We start from the raw sequence: 14,855 nt of genomic DNA, 5'->3' as shown, positions 1-14,855 counted from the left end.
TTTGATTATCAAATGTATTTCATAATTGTTTGTTCCCAAAAGACATTATAAATACACAATGGTTTATATATATTACGTGCATAGTAGTTAATAATTAAAAAGAATAACATAATCATCTGGACGGATATTTAAAACAACAACATAATCATTTGGATGGTCGCTGGGATGGTCTTGCAACATTATGACATTTCCTACGCATGTGTCCTATTTCACGGCAAATTCCACACCTTCTATTTTCCTTCTCAACGTCGTCCATCTCGGTTCTAATCCTGGTGCTGTTTGGGCACCCTTTCTTTCTCATTCTCATAGAGTCGTCGTGGCAAAGAGTAAATCCTTCATATTGTGGCCAATTCTCCTCATGGGGAAGTCCTAGGAAACTCTCCTGATAGACCTTGAAGACGTTAAGAATTTTGAAGATGTCTGGAATGTGAATGGAATAGTCCTGGCGTATGCTGGAACATGCTGCGATTACATGGGAGCAAGGTAAGTGAAATGCCTGAAATTTCCCACAGTCACAATGTTGTTTCCTCAGATCAACACTGAATGTTCCGGTTGGTCGACCGTCATTATGATTAATCTTCTCTTGGACTATGAAATAAAATCTCTCTCGATCGAACTGCATGACGTTGTGCGTGTTAGCTTTGATGACTTCCTCAGCCATCCCCTTGTTGCAGTTATCAGTGAAAACATGTCCAGAGGCTAATATTTTTGTCCACTGATGGTCTCTTCTACCAAATAGTGATCCTAAACGATAGTACGTAGATTTGACTAGTGCAGTGATTGGAAGGTTTCAGGTTTCTTTTAGCACCGAGTTCATTGCTTCTGCTAGGTTAGTTGTCATGTGACCCCAGTGTTGCCCTCCGTCAAATGCCCTTGCCCACTTCTCCCGAGGGATGTTGTCTATCCATGATAAATCATCGTTGTTTGTTCTTCGGATTTCCCCCGATAGTAGTTAAATGTTGCCTCTGTTAACGCATAACCCATGTTAACAACTATTTTGCACAAATCCTTGTCTTTAATCTCGCGCATGAAGTTTTGCGCGATGTGTCTAATGCAATAGACGTGTGATGAAGGAGGAAACTGCCATCCATTTTTCGGGTTGTTGTATGCACTCTTTATCGATTCATGCCTGTCTGATATTAGGCATAGATTTGCTTGGGGGGTAACGTGCATTCTTAAATTCTTAAGAAAGAAACTCCAAGCTTCCTTTGTCTCACTTTCAACCAATGCGAACGCTATCGGAAATATGTTCCCGTTCCCATCCTGTGCCACAGCCATCAACAGAGTCCCTCTGTACTTGCCATATAACCAAGTTCCATCAACCTGCACAATTGGTTTACAATACGCGAAACCACGTATACATGGTCTAAACGCCCAAAACAGACGATGAAATATCCTTTGGTCACCCAGGTATGAACCATCATTTGAAATCACAGGTAAGGATTGTAATTCTATAATGGTACCTGGTAGATATGTTTTCATTACCAGTATCCACTACGAAAGATCGTTGTAAGATGTCTCCCAATTTCCATACAGCGACTCAATTGCCTTACACTTTGCAATCCATGCCTTTTTGTAGGATATGATATACCTGTATTTATCAGCAACATGAGCGATGATAACCTTCACCTTAAGAGAAGCGTCCCGATTTACAAGCTCCATTATGCTCTTACTGATCATTTCTGAACTGAGTTTTGTATGGTCTTGTGACATGGAAGTGGTTGTGCACGTATGAGGCCCACCAGACTTACCAACTTTCCACCTTGAGTTGCCCTTACGCAAAGAGACCCTGCATTTGAAATTGAATGTTGAGTTTCTACATTTGATGACAAAACGTACATTGTCAGATTTAACCACAGAAAAATCTAGACTACATTTTATATGCCATTGTTGCAACGCCAGAACACACTCTTCCTTATCTTCATACTCGATGCCCTCCTCTATTTCGTCAGAATTGTGAGTTGGTATGAAACTGCCAAAAACGGAGATTGGTTCAGCATCATCCAAACTTATGTTTTGCATGTGCGCAGGTGGGTTGTACAAACTAATTGGTTGCGCTCTTAGGGCAACGGTCGGTGTGTCGAATATGTCCTCATTGCCATCGTCATCGCTAACACCAAATATATCTTCAAATCGAACCTCCTCAAGATCATCCTCACTATTCCCGCCTACCTCTTCATTTGGTATGAAAGGTTCATTATTTTGAGTCGGCTCTTCGTCAATGGCTTGACTCATTCCATAGTCGTGTGACTGTACAAATTGCGTTGGATAACCGAGTTTTTTGTTGTGAGTCGGTTGTTCTTCAACATCTTCATTGTGACTCGGTTGTTCTTCAAGATTATCGACTAGACGAACATATATCTCAATGGTGGGTAATTGAGATAATGTTACATGACATTGAAACATCGACTTGACATCTTCGTCGGTCTCAATGGGTGTCATTATGTAAAAGACGGTATTATCATCTCCATTAAATAATGGTTGACGATAAATGATGTCTTTAACATAACGTTGCAACTTTTTTTCAATACAGTCTTTTAAATGATGAAAGTCGGAGTTGATGTGGATTTTGAACATAGTTAAATTCGTATTGCAAAATGAGAATCTCTCACTTGGATCTGTGAAAAGGGACCCTTCGGAATGGATAAAAACAATTAAATTTCTTTGAGCCATGGATGTGGAATATTTGATTTAGTTTAGGAGGTCTGAATGTAGATTTGGTTTGGTGAGAATGAACGAAGATGTTAGTGGTATTTATAGTAAACCAAATCCTATACAAATCACATGCAGATATTCATTTAATAGGAAGAGAGAGAAAGCATGATCCCTAGGCTGTACTAGCTCGTCCATTCATTGGGCGAGCCAAAACCCTAAAAGAGTAAACTCGTCACTCCATTGGACAAGCCCATACGGCAAACGCATCACCTCGCCATTCCATTGGACGAGCTCATACACACCAAAGCATAACTCGTCCATCAAAGTCACGAGCCTTAAGATAGGCTTTTGCGCAGTGCAATTTCCCATCAGCGTGGGAATCTCTTCTTGCAGGATTCCTTACCAAATTTTTTTGCATGCATTCCATGCAATGTCAAATCACCAATTAAAATCTTAACCAATATATTTATTATATTTTATTACTATAAATAATCCTTACCTCTACACTTCCTTCTCATCATTTACCTACAATTTCTATTTCACAAATACTTACTCTCTTCAAATCTTTATTCTCTTCAATTTCTACACTTCCTTCCAAAATGTCTTTGTTATGGATGGGCGAATCACACCATGGGACGGCGGCAAACATTGCCGAATACGTAAGTCTCTTTCAAATCTATTTCACAAATTCAATATGTAAATATCACATCAAATATTCATTACCATTTTTTATTTTAATTTCAGCAAGACGGTAGGTTTCGGGTCCATTCGCATACATACATTCAACCAAGTGCGGTTATAATACCGTATTTGGAACTAGTCGGTTTTGCAAATGTGGGCAAGATTGCAAGTCTAAAAGTAGACTCTAAACTAATTGTTGCATTGTTAGAGAGATGGAGACCGAAGACACATACCTTTCATTTACCAACAAGTGAATGTACTATCACACTAGAGGATGTGAGTATGTTACTCGGTCTCCGAATCCATGGTAAAGCTGTTAATGGCCCAACAAACGTAACCAATGATGTTTACATGAAAATTTTGGGCATCGAACCAACAGCTTCGGATAAAAATGGGGCTTCTGTCAAAATAGTTTGGTTAGAAGCAGTATTAACACATCTAAAAAATAACCCTAACCCGACCGAGGCAGAAAATATTCTTCATGCAAAAATTTATATTTTACTTTTAATTGCTACTTTTTTAATGCCAGATAAGAGTCATAATTTGTTGCATTCTTCTTGGTTACCTTTAGTATGAGACATTGAAAAATGTAATACATACAGTTGGGGTTCTGCTTGTTTGGTGACACTATATAGACATATGTGCAAGGCGGCCCATAAAGGAGTCAAGAGCATAGGAGGATGTGTTGAATTACTAACTGTATGAGCATTCACACGCATACCCTTGTTAGCCCCGGTTAGTAACGAGGTTCCATCACATCCTTATGCATTAAGGTAACGATTTTCATTTAAATGCAATTTATATTTCTCAAAATTATTTATACGTCGCTTTAACGTATTTTTTTTAATATGCAAGATGGTGCAAACGAGGTATGAATTATGGAAATAATCCTCGTCATCATCTACGAGAGTACCGTGTTGCAATAGAACACATGGAAGAAAACGATGTAAGAATGATTAATTATAATATTAAACTTATTTAAATTTATTTTATACATTCTAATAGTTATATTTCTTTTAACAGTTTATTTGGGGGCCGTACATACAATATCCAATGCCTGATTATAATGACAGCCGAGTTTGGAGTGCAACAACATATATGGTATGTTTGGAGTCCAATTTGGATTTGAACAACAAATACCGTCTCAGCCAAGATGTCTAAGTGAACATCATAACATGACTATGGTCCAAGCTTGGGACACACATTGGAAAGATTTAAATAAAGAAGAGCTGAAAGAATGGAAAAGAAGAAGACATTTGGTGTTACAAGGAAACTCGGTAATTGGTGAGTCTAAGCCGGGTAGAGAATACATGAATTGGTTTTTATCAATTCCTTTTATGCACGTTGCTCCGACACAGTTTTTGAATGATCCCCGTCAACGTGTAGCTTCTTCAATCCAACAAACAACATCACCCCCACAACAACATAACCAACCATCATCCTCAGCTCAACAAACTTACCAACACACCCAGACCACACAACAACGCACAATTTATTCCACCTCAACCCAACACCATAATCCCCACACTCCATTCCCTCAAACAAACTACTATTACAACCAACAATATCAACAACAAACCAACCTACGCCCACCCATACAATACACTCCAATTCCTCAACCCAACTTTGAATATTCAAACCCTCATTCTCAATCCCAACCTTCTAACACCACATTCACACATCTCACTCCCACATACAACCCTGATGATGTCTATTATCCTCCTATCCAACACACCCAACCCGAAACCTACACACAAGCCACACATTCACTACCTAACTTTGACCTCACCGATGACCATCTAATGAGTATGCCTTCTTTTCGCATTCAAGAACTCGACGGTATGGATATGCCTCCAAACACATCACAACAACATCAAAGTCAACAACATCAACAACAACAAGACACCCTTGATGAATTGTCTTCCGACTCATCTCCGTCTCCTGCAAGACAAAGACAAGAAGACTTAGGCAAGGGAAAACGCAAAAAAATTGGCACAAGATGTGGAACAGGCGGTCACTATAAATAAAATGTATTGCTTCCATTATATCAATAAAATGTATTTCTTCCATTGTAATTCTTAAAAAAATTAATTATTTCTATTATTAATATTCTAAAAAATAATTATTTTCATTATTAATATATTTTTTTTAAAATATTAGAAAATTATTATTATTATAAAAAACTATTATTATTAACATTTTATTTTAAATATTTTTATAAAAATATTATTATTATTTTTAAAAAAATCAATTATATTAATTAAATATATAATTTTAATTAAAAAACTATTTAATAATAATTAAAAAACTATTTAATAAAGATTTTAAAATAATAAAAAATAAAAAAAAAACTTCCTTCACACGCTCGGCCAATGAATGGCCGAGCCTACCCAACGAATATTGGGCTTCACACACTCGCCACTTTGATGGACGAGCCCAATAAAAAATAAAAAATAGGGGGCAAATTGGATTTTTTTTTTCAAACTGAAATATAATTGAAGATTAATTTCAAGAAGGGGGCACTTGGAGAAAAAAGTCACACTACATAGTAATAAAAACATTGCTTGAATAAATGTTTATTTTTTATATTTTATAATGCAAACAATACCATAAAAGAAAAAGAAGTGATGTTTTTTTGTTGACCCAGTAGCGTGGTTCAAATTGACTTAAAAAAAAAGTACTTTTAAGATCATCCAGGAACAAAGCTAAAATTGTTTATTGAACACTACATAGTAATAAAAATATTGCTTGAATAAATGTTTATTTTTTATATTCTATGATGAAAAAATACCATAAAAGAAAAATAAGTGATTTTTTTTTGTTGAGCCAGTAGCATCGTTCAAATTGACTTAAAAAAGTACTTTTAAGATAATTGAAAATAAGTTAGTTTTAATTCTAATTTATTAAATTTCATATCAAATATAATTTTTAAAAATATATGTTCAACTATCCAATTAAATATTTTTGAATTAAATAAATAATATATTAAAAATTATAACATTAAACAGTGAAAATAATTAATTAATATTTATGATAGGGAATTTAATTTGGATTTTTTTTGGTAATGGTGATTCAAAAAAGTACTTTATTTTTGTTATATTAGTATACTTTATAAAGAAGGCGTACAAAACAATGTGAAGCCAAACACACCCTACAACAAACAAACAACGTTAAACACGAGACATGCGAAAACAAACCAATACCTAACTTTGCTGGTCTTGTTTCCTCTTAACTTATTCAAACCCGTTTCCAAATCTATATACACGGAGAGAAAATTCATTTTCAATCATTTTTACCAAAATGTGTTAGAAACCTGAAATCTCTGCCAAAAAGGGTAAAAGGGTCAACCTAATGGGAGAAGGTAGGGACCCACAAGGTGGTAACATTGAGGTTAATGTTCATTCCCACCGTGATGATTCCACCGTCCATAATGGTCATGGACGTGGGTCTCAACCGTCTAATCCTCCCGTCATTCATGATCGTGATTTCAGGCTCTTTGAACGATGGTTCCCATGGTTGGTTCCAACCTTTGTGTTTGCTAATGTTGTTGTCTTCATTGTTACTATGTATGTTAATGATTGTCCTAAGAATTCCTTTAATGGTTCCTGTGTTGCTTCTTTCCTTGGAAGATTCTCCTTTCAACCCCTCAAAGAAAACCCTCTCTTTGGTCCTTCTGCCACTACGTGAGTTTTTCATCTCATTCTACTTAATATAATCTCTGTATCACAGACACTTCAGATTGCAGCTATGTTTGGTGTCTGACACGACAGTCACACCCGTCACATGTGATTACATTCAATTAATTAACTTCTTAGTATTATTATTGGTGTGGAGGTGGTGCCGTGTCTGTTGGTGGTTCGTAGAAAATGACATATTAATTAAGTCATGTATAATTGAAATTTCTATAGTTGTGAGCTTTCGATGGAGATGATGTTTTTGCAATAGCTAATGCATAGTATCAAAGTTTCTTATAGATGGATTTGTCTAATATGGAGATTTTTGTAATGTGATGCCGAAAATCTTATATTTACATTTTCAGATTAGGGAAGATGGGTGCTCTTGAAGTAGATAAAGTGGTTCGTGAACACGAAGGTTGGCGCCTTCTCTCTTGTATATGGTTGCATGGCGGAGCTATCCATGTACTTGCCAACATGTTGAGTCTTGTTTTTATTGGAGTTCGGCTTGAACAAGAATTTGGATTTGGTATGGTTCTGGTAATTATCCTTGTATTGTTCAACTATATCATTATATCTTTAGTGACCAACAACGTTCAAGTATATGTGTATATATATTCATTGTTTGTTACAGAGATGTTCTGAAAGAAGCTTCATTTTAGTCCATTCTCAGTTGCAGATTGTAATTTCTACATTGCTTGTTTTTTCGCAGTTAGAATTGGGATTCTGTATGTGATATCTGGTTTTGGAGGGAGTTTGCTGTCTGCTCTATTCATACAATCAGGTATCTCAGTTGGTGCTTCTGGTGCATTGTTTGGCTTACTTGGAGGAATGCTCTCAGAGATTTTGATAAATTGGACAATATATGCCAATAAGGTGAAAGAACCATTACACTTGTACAATTCAATCTAGTGCTTCCTGATAAATATTTCGTGACAGTCTTTTAATTTCTTTCGATTTTGTCTTGTGTTGTTTTTCAGGTGGCTGCATTGTTGACTCTAATAGTTATTGTCCTAATCAATTTAGCTGTTGGGATCCTTCCACACGTGGACAATTTCGCTCATCTTGGAGGATTCGGTTCCGGGTTTCTTCTTGGATTTATCCTTCTTATTCGTCCACAGTTTAAATGGATTAGCCAGAAAAGATCTCCCTCGGAATTTGCACCTTCTGTAAAACATAAACACAAACCTTATCAGTATGCACTTTGGCTTTTGTCTTTCGTAATACTCGCTGCAGGGTATGTTCTCTTTAGTTTTTCTTTCTTTCTTTTTTGTATATCCATTTTATTTTCTAAGCGATATAATTGCGTTGATATCAACGAGACCGTATGTATGTAGGATTAGAACTTTGATACTCTTTGTTGCAAAAAATTTGCCCGTAGAGATTGAATTATTGTTGTTGCTTATAAAGTACTAGCGTTTAATTTTGACAGATTGATTGCTGGGATGATTTTGCTCTTTAAAGGTGTTAACTTGAATGAACGTTGCTCGTGGTGTCATTATTTAAGCTGTGTTCCAACCTCAAAATGGAGTTGTCAAGAACACAAGATTTATTGTGAGGTGAGTACTCATTTCTTGTGTATCTTCCATCAATTGATTCAATTATATTTCCTAGTTCCTAAAGCTATAAGCTGGTAGAGTTAATTACGTGACTTGTATGTGAAGAAACTATCCTATTTTGTTGCGATTTACCTAAACTGTTTTTGATACAATATTCTATGCAGACGACAGAAATGGGAAGTCAACTTAACATCACATGCATGAGCAATGGGAGAAGTGACATTTATCCTCTGTCAAGTACTAGCTCTTCTGATATGCAACAACTTTGTACGCGACTTTGCGGGGGATAGATAGATAGATAAATACACATGCAACATTTCTTGAATGGAAAGAGCTTGAACAACTTGTGTATATGATTCATACTTGGTAGTGCAGAGAAATTCTTTCTTCTCATGATTGTTATGCCAGCCATCATGAGTATATATTATTTTCACTGATATTTTCTATGTCCTAGCATGAAATGCTTTGTGCTATTATTATTCTTGTGTAAAAGAAAGCAGAGGAATGGAAGTTGTATTTGTGGTTAAAGAAGTAAAAAAATAAAAAAAAAAACTCAAAAATTGTAAATACTGTGAACAAGATTATTAAGGATGTGTTATTCTAAAAAATATTATATTTTAGGTTTATATACTTTTTTGCTATTTATTTTATTCAATATTTGTTTTAGTCATTTATCTTTTTTTTTTTATATTTGTTTCACTCTTATTTTTCTTAAATGTTGAATGCTAGTTCCTCTGAATATTTTAAGTCTTTACGCATTATGTAGAAAACTTTGCAGATAATATTAATTCATTCACAACTTTTTTTATAAATAACTTATGCTCTTATTTGATCATTAATAACCATTTTTACGTTTCTACCTAAATGAACAGCATACTTTAACAATGCCTTATTTAAAACCTCTTTTCTTTCAATAAATATGCCAAATTTTTGTATATAATAAATTATATTTTTAAACAACTTAAAAACAGGACACTTAAGACTTTGATATTTAAATAATAGAAGGACTTAGTTTTGTTATACTTTTAAAAGGTAAATGTACAAAACAAAGAATAAAAAAAAAAAAAAAAAAAAAGTAAATGATGAAAAAACATATTTAAGCCTATAGTCTAAGACTATAGAGTGTTCTCTAATAATATTCACTCTCAGCAAGGGCGTAAACTCACGTGAATGGCGTTTGATTGTTAATTTTGTAGGTATTCCTTCTCTAATAACTAGAGACTTCTACCACCATATTGTAACACCATTTTTAAATTATCTAATTTTATAGAATAATATAATTGTATTATACTCCTATGTGTTTTGAATGATTGAGGTAGTATGGAAGCCTTGGATATGAGATACTGTCCATAGAATATTATAATTTTAAGTGAGGAGTGTGGTAGAAATTAACAAGAAGTAGGAGGTGTTGGGCACAATGAGATTAATAGTATTAATATTATATTTAATTAAATTAGTTTAGTAGTATATATATTATTGGTATTTGATTTTTTAGTTTGATTTTGTATCAGAGTTGCGCAGCGGAAGCTGGTGGGCTCATAACCCACATGTCCCTGGATCGGAACCAAACTCTGATACCATGCTGATATATAAGAGACTAAGAGACATTTGAATAAACCATGTGTAACGTGAAAAATCATAAATAAAGGTGACAAAATACTTAGACTCGAGAGTAAAGACAATACACGATGGACCCAAAACATCGGTGTGAACTAAAGGAAAAGGGGACGAAGCTCGTTTGTTGACTCAATTGGGAAATTGACCACGAGTGTGTTTCCCTAGCTGACACGCCTCACAATGTAAATTAGATACCTTCGATAAATTTGGCACTAACTTATGTAGTTTGAAAAGATTGGGATGACCTAACTGAGCATGGATAATGAGTGAAGAATCTTTGGTTGAGCATGTATGAGATGACACTGATAGGTAATAAAGGCCTTGGGACTCACATCCGATGTCAATCGTCCGTCCCGAACTCTGATACTGCAGGATAACATTATTGTTAGTGAACGTGACACTACAATCAAGATAACGGCTTAACGACTAACTGAAAGTAAATTAAATGGACAATTAGGTACATAGAGGACATAAGTAACAGAGAGAGAAGGTAGAATTTCAACAATACCAATCCCTTCGGATCGGGTTTGAGAACCATTGGCAGAAGTTATAGTAGGTAAGAAATCAGATGTAGAGAGGGAAGATGAAAGATTTTTATTACCGGTAACTTGATCAGACGCACCAGAATCAAGAACTCAAGGTCCAAAAGAAGATGATTGAGAGAGACAATCAGATAAATTACTAGTGTGTGCTACCGATGCAGTAGAATCTAAGTTCTGATAATTCTGATACCACCTGAGGAAATCATTGTAGTTTGGCGTAAAGTTATGAGGAGTAGCCATGAGTATCTGAAGAGAGAAAATATCACACGAATCAGGAACAATAGCGACGACAGTGGACGACCGCAACAGTGTGGTGGTGACTGGAGAATTTTAAAAACTGATGTCGGAATGAGTCACGACAGTGTATGGAAGGCAAACCGGAGTTATGACATGGTTTGTCAGAAAAAATTCACCGGAAGACAGTGGGTCAACCGGGTAAAGTACGGTGAAGAGTTGTCTCTCAGTAGGCTCTGGCTACCATGTTAAGAAATGTGGTTGGACCTAACTCTACCCTACAAAATTGGTGGTAGAGTGAGGACTGCCCCACTTATAAACATATGTTAAGACCATGTATTATCTGATGTGAGACTCTTAACACACACCCTCACGCTCAGAACTATACAACTGGAGCATGAAAGTAAATGGTGGGTGGCCCGATAGCGAAAACCATAGCAGGTGGCCCACCGAATCTTAAACAAGGTTCTGATACCATGTTAAGAAAATGTGGTTGGGCCTAACTCAACCCTACAAAATCGTTTGGTAGAATGAGGATTACCCCCACTTATATACACATGTTCATGCCATATATTATCCGCTGTGGGACTTTTAACACACACTCTCACGCTCAGGACTAGACAACTGGAGCATGGAAATAAATAGTGGGTGGCCTAATAGCGGAAACCATAGTAGGTGGCCCACCGGATCTTAAACGAGGCTCTGATACCATGTTAAGAAATATGGTTAGGCCTAACTCAACCCTATAAAACTGGTTTGTAGAGTGAGGATTGGCCCCACTTATAAACACATGTTAAGATCATATATTATCTGATGTGAGACTCTTAACAGATTTAATATTATAGTAATAATAATAATAAGATTTAAAAATAAATGAAAAACAAGGGATTTAGTTGGTCTACTTATAAGAAGGTGAGGAGAAAACAGAGAGTGGGAAACGTACATGACAGAATTGGAAAAGGGAGAGTTAGGGCAAAAAGTAAGGGTAGGAAGAAGAATACCTCCATTGTAGAAGAGTTTAGAGCTTAAAATTTTAAGATAGGAAAACTATTCATATAAGAGTGTAATCATGAGAGGATAATGATAGATCCTTACCCTCTTAGGTGGGTCTTATGTCATATTATGATTATTGTTGATTTGTGACCATGATTGTGAGGAATGAATTATAATTGTTGTGTCTATAACAATTGATATTTTCTTATGATGAATTTTGAATTGTTGATGAATTTTATGTTTGTTGCATGTTAATGGTTTGTGATGATGATTATGATGATGATAGGGTATGAAATTGTGAATTTATTTGTGTGATTATATGAATATAAGTAGTGATTGATATTAGTATGTTTATGATTGAGTTTAAAACCATAAAATATTTTTAGTGATGATTTCATGGACGTTTTGGGGCTGGAGAAGATGAAAATCATGTTGGAAATTTCAGAAAAACAACACCTTTTTGGTAACGGCTTTGTGCACGGTTTTGATCATAACTTTCAATTCGTAAATCATTTTGAGACGGGGTTTGAAGAGTTGGGTAGATGAAACATAAGGCTATAACTTTGTTTTAGGGATAATATATTATTAACAATTTTATCAGAGGTCGGTAGCAGGTGGAAAAAAAGTGTATGATGTGAGAATATGAACGAGGTCCGTATTGACAAATTATTTGATGTGTTGTGAATGATTTGGTGGGTGTGTTTGATTATATTGGTGGTAGTCCAGAAGGGTGGATTACGTTATGCATGGTGACAATTGTGTGATCGTTTATGGATCACTAAATATTATTATAATTGTTGTGTTAATTGCATTATTAACATGTCATGGATTCATTATTGATATGTTAAAGGATATAAGTCATAGGTCTGAAGGGGGACTAAAGAATTATCCGGAACTTGAAAGGGAGAGTTCGGGATTCCGAAGGGGGAATCATATTTGTATGATTAACCATTTATGAAAATTGGTACCACATGCATCGTGTAATGTTGTCGGGTCTCATTGCATTATAATTATGTTTTGCTTGTGCATTTGTTATGGTGAGAATGTGATTGTGAATGAATGTGATTTGTGTGTATAAATACTACTCTCTTAATTATTATACACTGTTTATTATATGAATGAATTTCTTACCCCTTTTGTGTTTGTTGTGTCTGTGCTCCCACCGGGTAACAAACTGTTTTTTTTAATTTTATTATGTTATGTATCTTTTAATTTACAGTAATTATTGAACCATTTTTTGTGTGGATGATTTGTTGAGGCTATAGATGTCGTACTTTTGTTTAATTCCGCAGTTTGGACTATATTTTTTTATTAAATGAAGTAACATAAAGACTTCTTAGATTGGGAAGTGACATCCTACTTAGATATAATTATATTTTATTTATTAATTATTGAGTCGGGAAGTACGTGTTACATAGTGTTAACTTTGTAGGTACTTCTTCTCTAATAACTAGAGACTTATACCACCATACCGGAAGCTCTTCTAGGGTGGTTACCTTTAATCTATCATTTATTCTCTGTTCCACTATGAAATAATGGTGTCGTGTGAGAATCTAATATGAGAAAACAAACATTCATGTAAAGGAAACTCACACAAGTCGTATTGGTTGCATATCATTTTCTTGGTTTTAGTATGAAACACTTACTAATCTGAAAAGGGACCTACACAAATGACGTTCCCAACATTTCGTTGTCCACTCAGGGATACCATGCAGCATCTTCGGGAAATTCAAGACCTAATTGTGCATGCCACATCATTTATGTGTCATTGTCAATAGATAAAAATGGTTACCGTAAGTACGACATCATGACTGTTCCTCTAACCACTTGGCATAAGCCTAAGCTTTCCGCTCAACTCTGGGATTTTTCGCAATCTTTGTGTCATACATTTGAGTTTCAAGAAAAGTAAACCCTCAGGCAAACTCCATAATGTCCAACCTAGTGGGAGCATGCTCTATAATTTCAACAATGTTTACGATTGGGTTTTTCACTTCTAATGGTGACACCTATCAGTTTATCGAATTTGGGTTAATTACTTCTTCTTCGGTCCGAGACGATGCATTACTAATTTCGACATCGCTACTTAATCAATGAATGGAATATTTGAGCTTCCTATGTTGGCCGTAATTCAAAAAGCTAATGCAAATCAAAGAAACCAAATGGTAAGAAGCAAGCACAATGAATATTCATGTAAGTTCTGAAGAACAAAGAAAGAGCAATGAAAGACACAAAGCTTGATGCTCACAAAGTAGATAGAATAACCATAATTTTTGAAGAATGAAAAACTCATAAATTGAATCCCATAAAATTGTAACGATAACCGCTAGAAACGCAAGGAGATGAAGATAATTGATAGCATTTGAAAGTGAAAGAAGTCCAAAATAAGAATTTAACATCAACTTCCCTATTTATAGGAACAAAGAGTGCCACGATTAATGGTAGAGAGTTCAGGGAAAATCAAAAGCCACGACAAACAATCAAGATGAAGCATCAATCTAGTAATAACACTCAAGTTTATCTAACTTCTCTAAGTGCGTCGTCCCCCTACCCTAGGCGTGTGGGAAGTGTGGTGACCTTACCCAAAGCAAAGCTTTAATGATAATATGACTATAAAATGTGTGTATTCTCGATGTCCCACTCCTACTCAACATCCCAATAGAGCCTCATTCTACTTTCGGGGTCATCTGCTCGATATGCTTATCTCCCCCAATGAAACTCATGCTTAGATTGGTCTCATAAATTTCAGATTAATATTTTTCACCATATTATTAATATCAAGGACTTTGAGGCAACTATTTTAGGCTAGCCAAAGGCCTTACAAGACCGACCCAACTACGGATTCAATCTAGATAAATCATTCCAATGGTTGACGAACATGTGTACCTCTAGTGTAACGCACT

General features: G+C 35.4%; 3 protein-coding genes across 3 annotated transcripts; 2 read left to right on the top strand and 1 right to left on the bottom strand.

Annotated features, from left to right (window-relative positions):
- Nucleotides 1-1,494: 1,494 nt before the first annotated feature.
- Nucleotides 1,495-2,673, bottom strand: LOC127082496 (uncharacterized). The gene has a single exon (XM_051022743.1). It carries the CDS (start codon nucleotides 2,671-2,673, stop codon nucleotides 1,495-1,497), a length of 1,179 nt encoding a protein of 392 aa, XP_050878700.1.
- A 1,844-nt stretch (nucleotides 2,674-4,517) lies between these two features.
- On the top strand, nucleotides 4,518-5,363 carry LOC127082495 (leucine-rich repeat extensin-like protein 2). Its single transcript, XM_051022742.1, has one exon. The coding sequence runs from the start codon at nucleotides 4,518-4,520 to the stop codon at nucleotides 5,361-5,363; it is 846 nt and encodes a 281-aa protein (XP_050878699.1).
- A 1,108-nt stretch (nucleotides 5,364-6,471) lies between these two features.
- Nucleotides 6,472-9,144, top strand: LOC127087178 (RHOMBOID-like protein 1). The gene is made up of 6 exons (XM_051028041.1): nucleotides 6,472-7,019; nucleotides 7,376-7,539; nucleotides 7,723-7,886; nucleotides 7,991-8,247; nucleotides 8,443-8,569; nucleotides 8,734-9,144. The coding sequence occupies exons 1-6, from the start codon at nucleotides 6,688-6,690 to the stop codon at nucleotides 8,857-8,859; spliced, it is 1,170 nt and encodes a 389-aa protein (XP_050883998.1). The 5' UTR covers nucleotides 6,472-6,687; the 3' UTR covers nucleotides 8,860-9,144.
- Nucleotides 9,145-14,855: the final 5,711 nt, after the last annotated feature.

Source organism: Lathyrus oleraceus, chromosome 5 (assembly GCF_024323335.1).
Source record: "Lathyrus oleraceus cultivar Zhongwan6 chromosome 5, CAAS_Psat_ZW6_1.0, whole genome shotgun sequence".
NCBI lineage: Eukaryota > Viridiplantae > Streptophyta > Magnoliopsida > Fabales > Fabaceae > Lathyrus > Lathyrus oleraceus.
The sequence above is the reverse complement of the archived record's forward strand: the minus strand, read 5'-3'. Positions and strand labels throughout refer to the sequence as shown.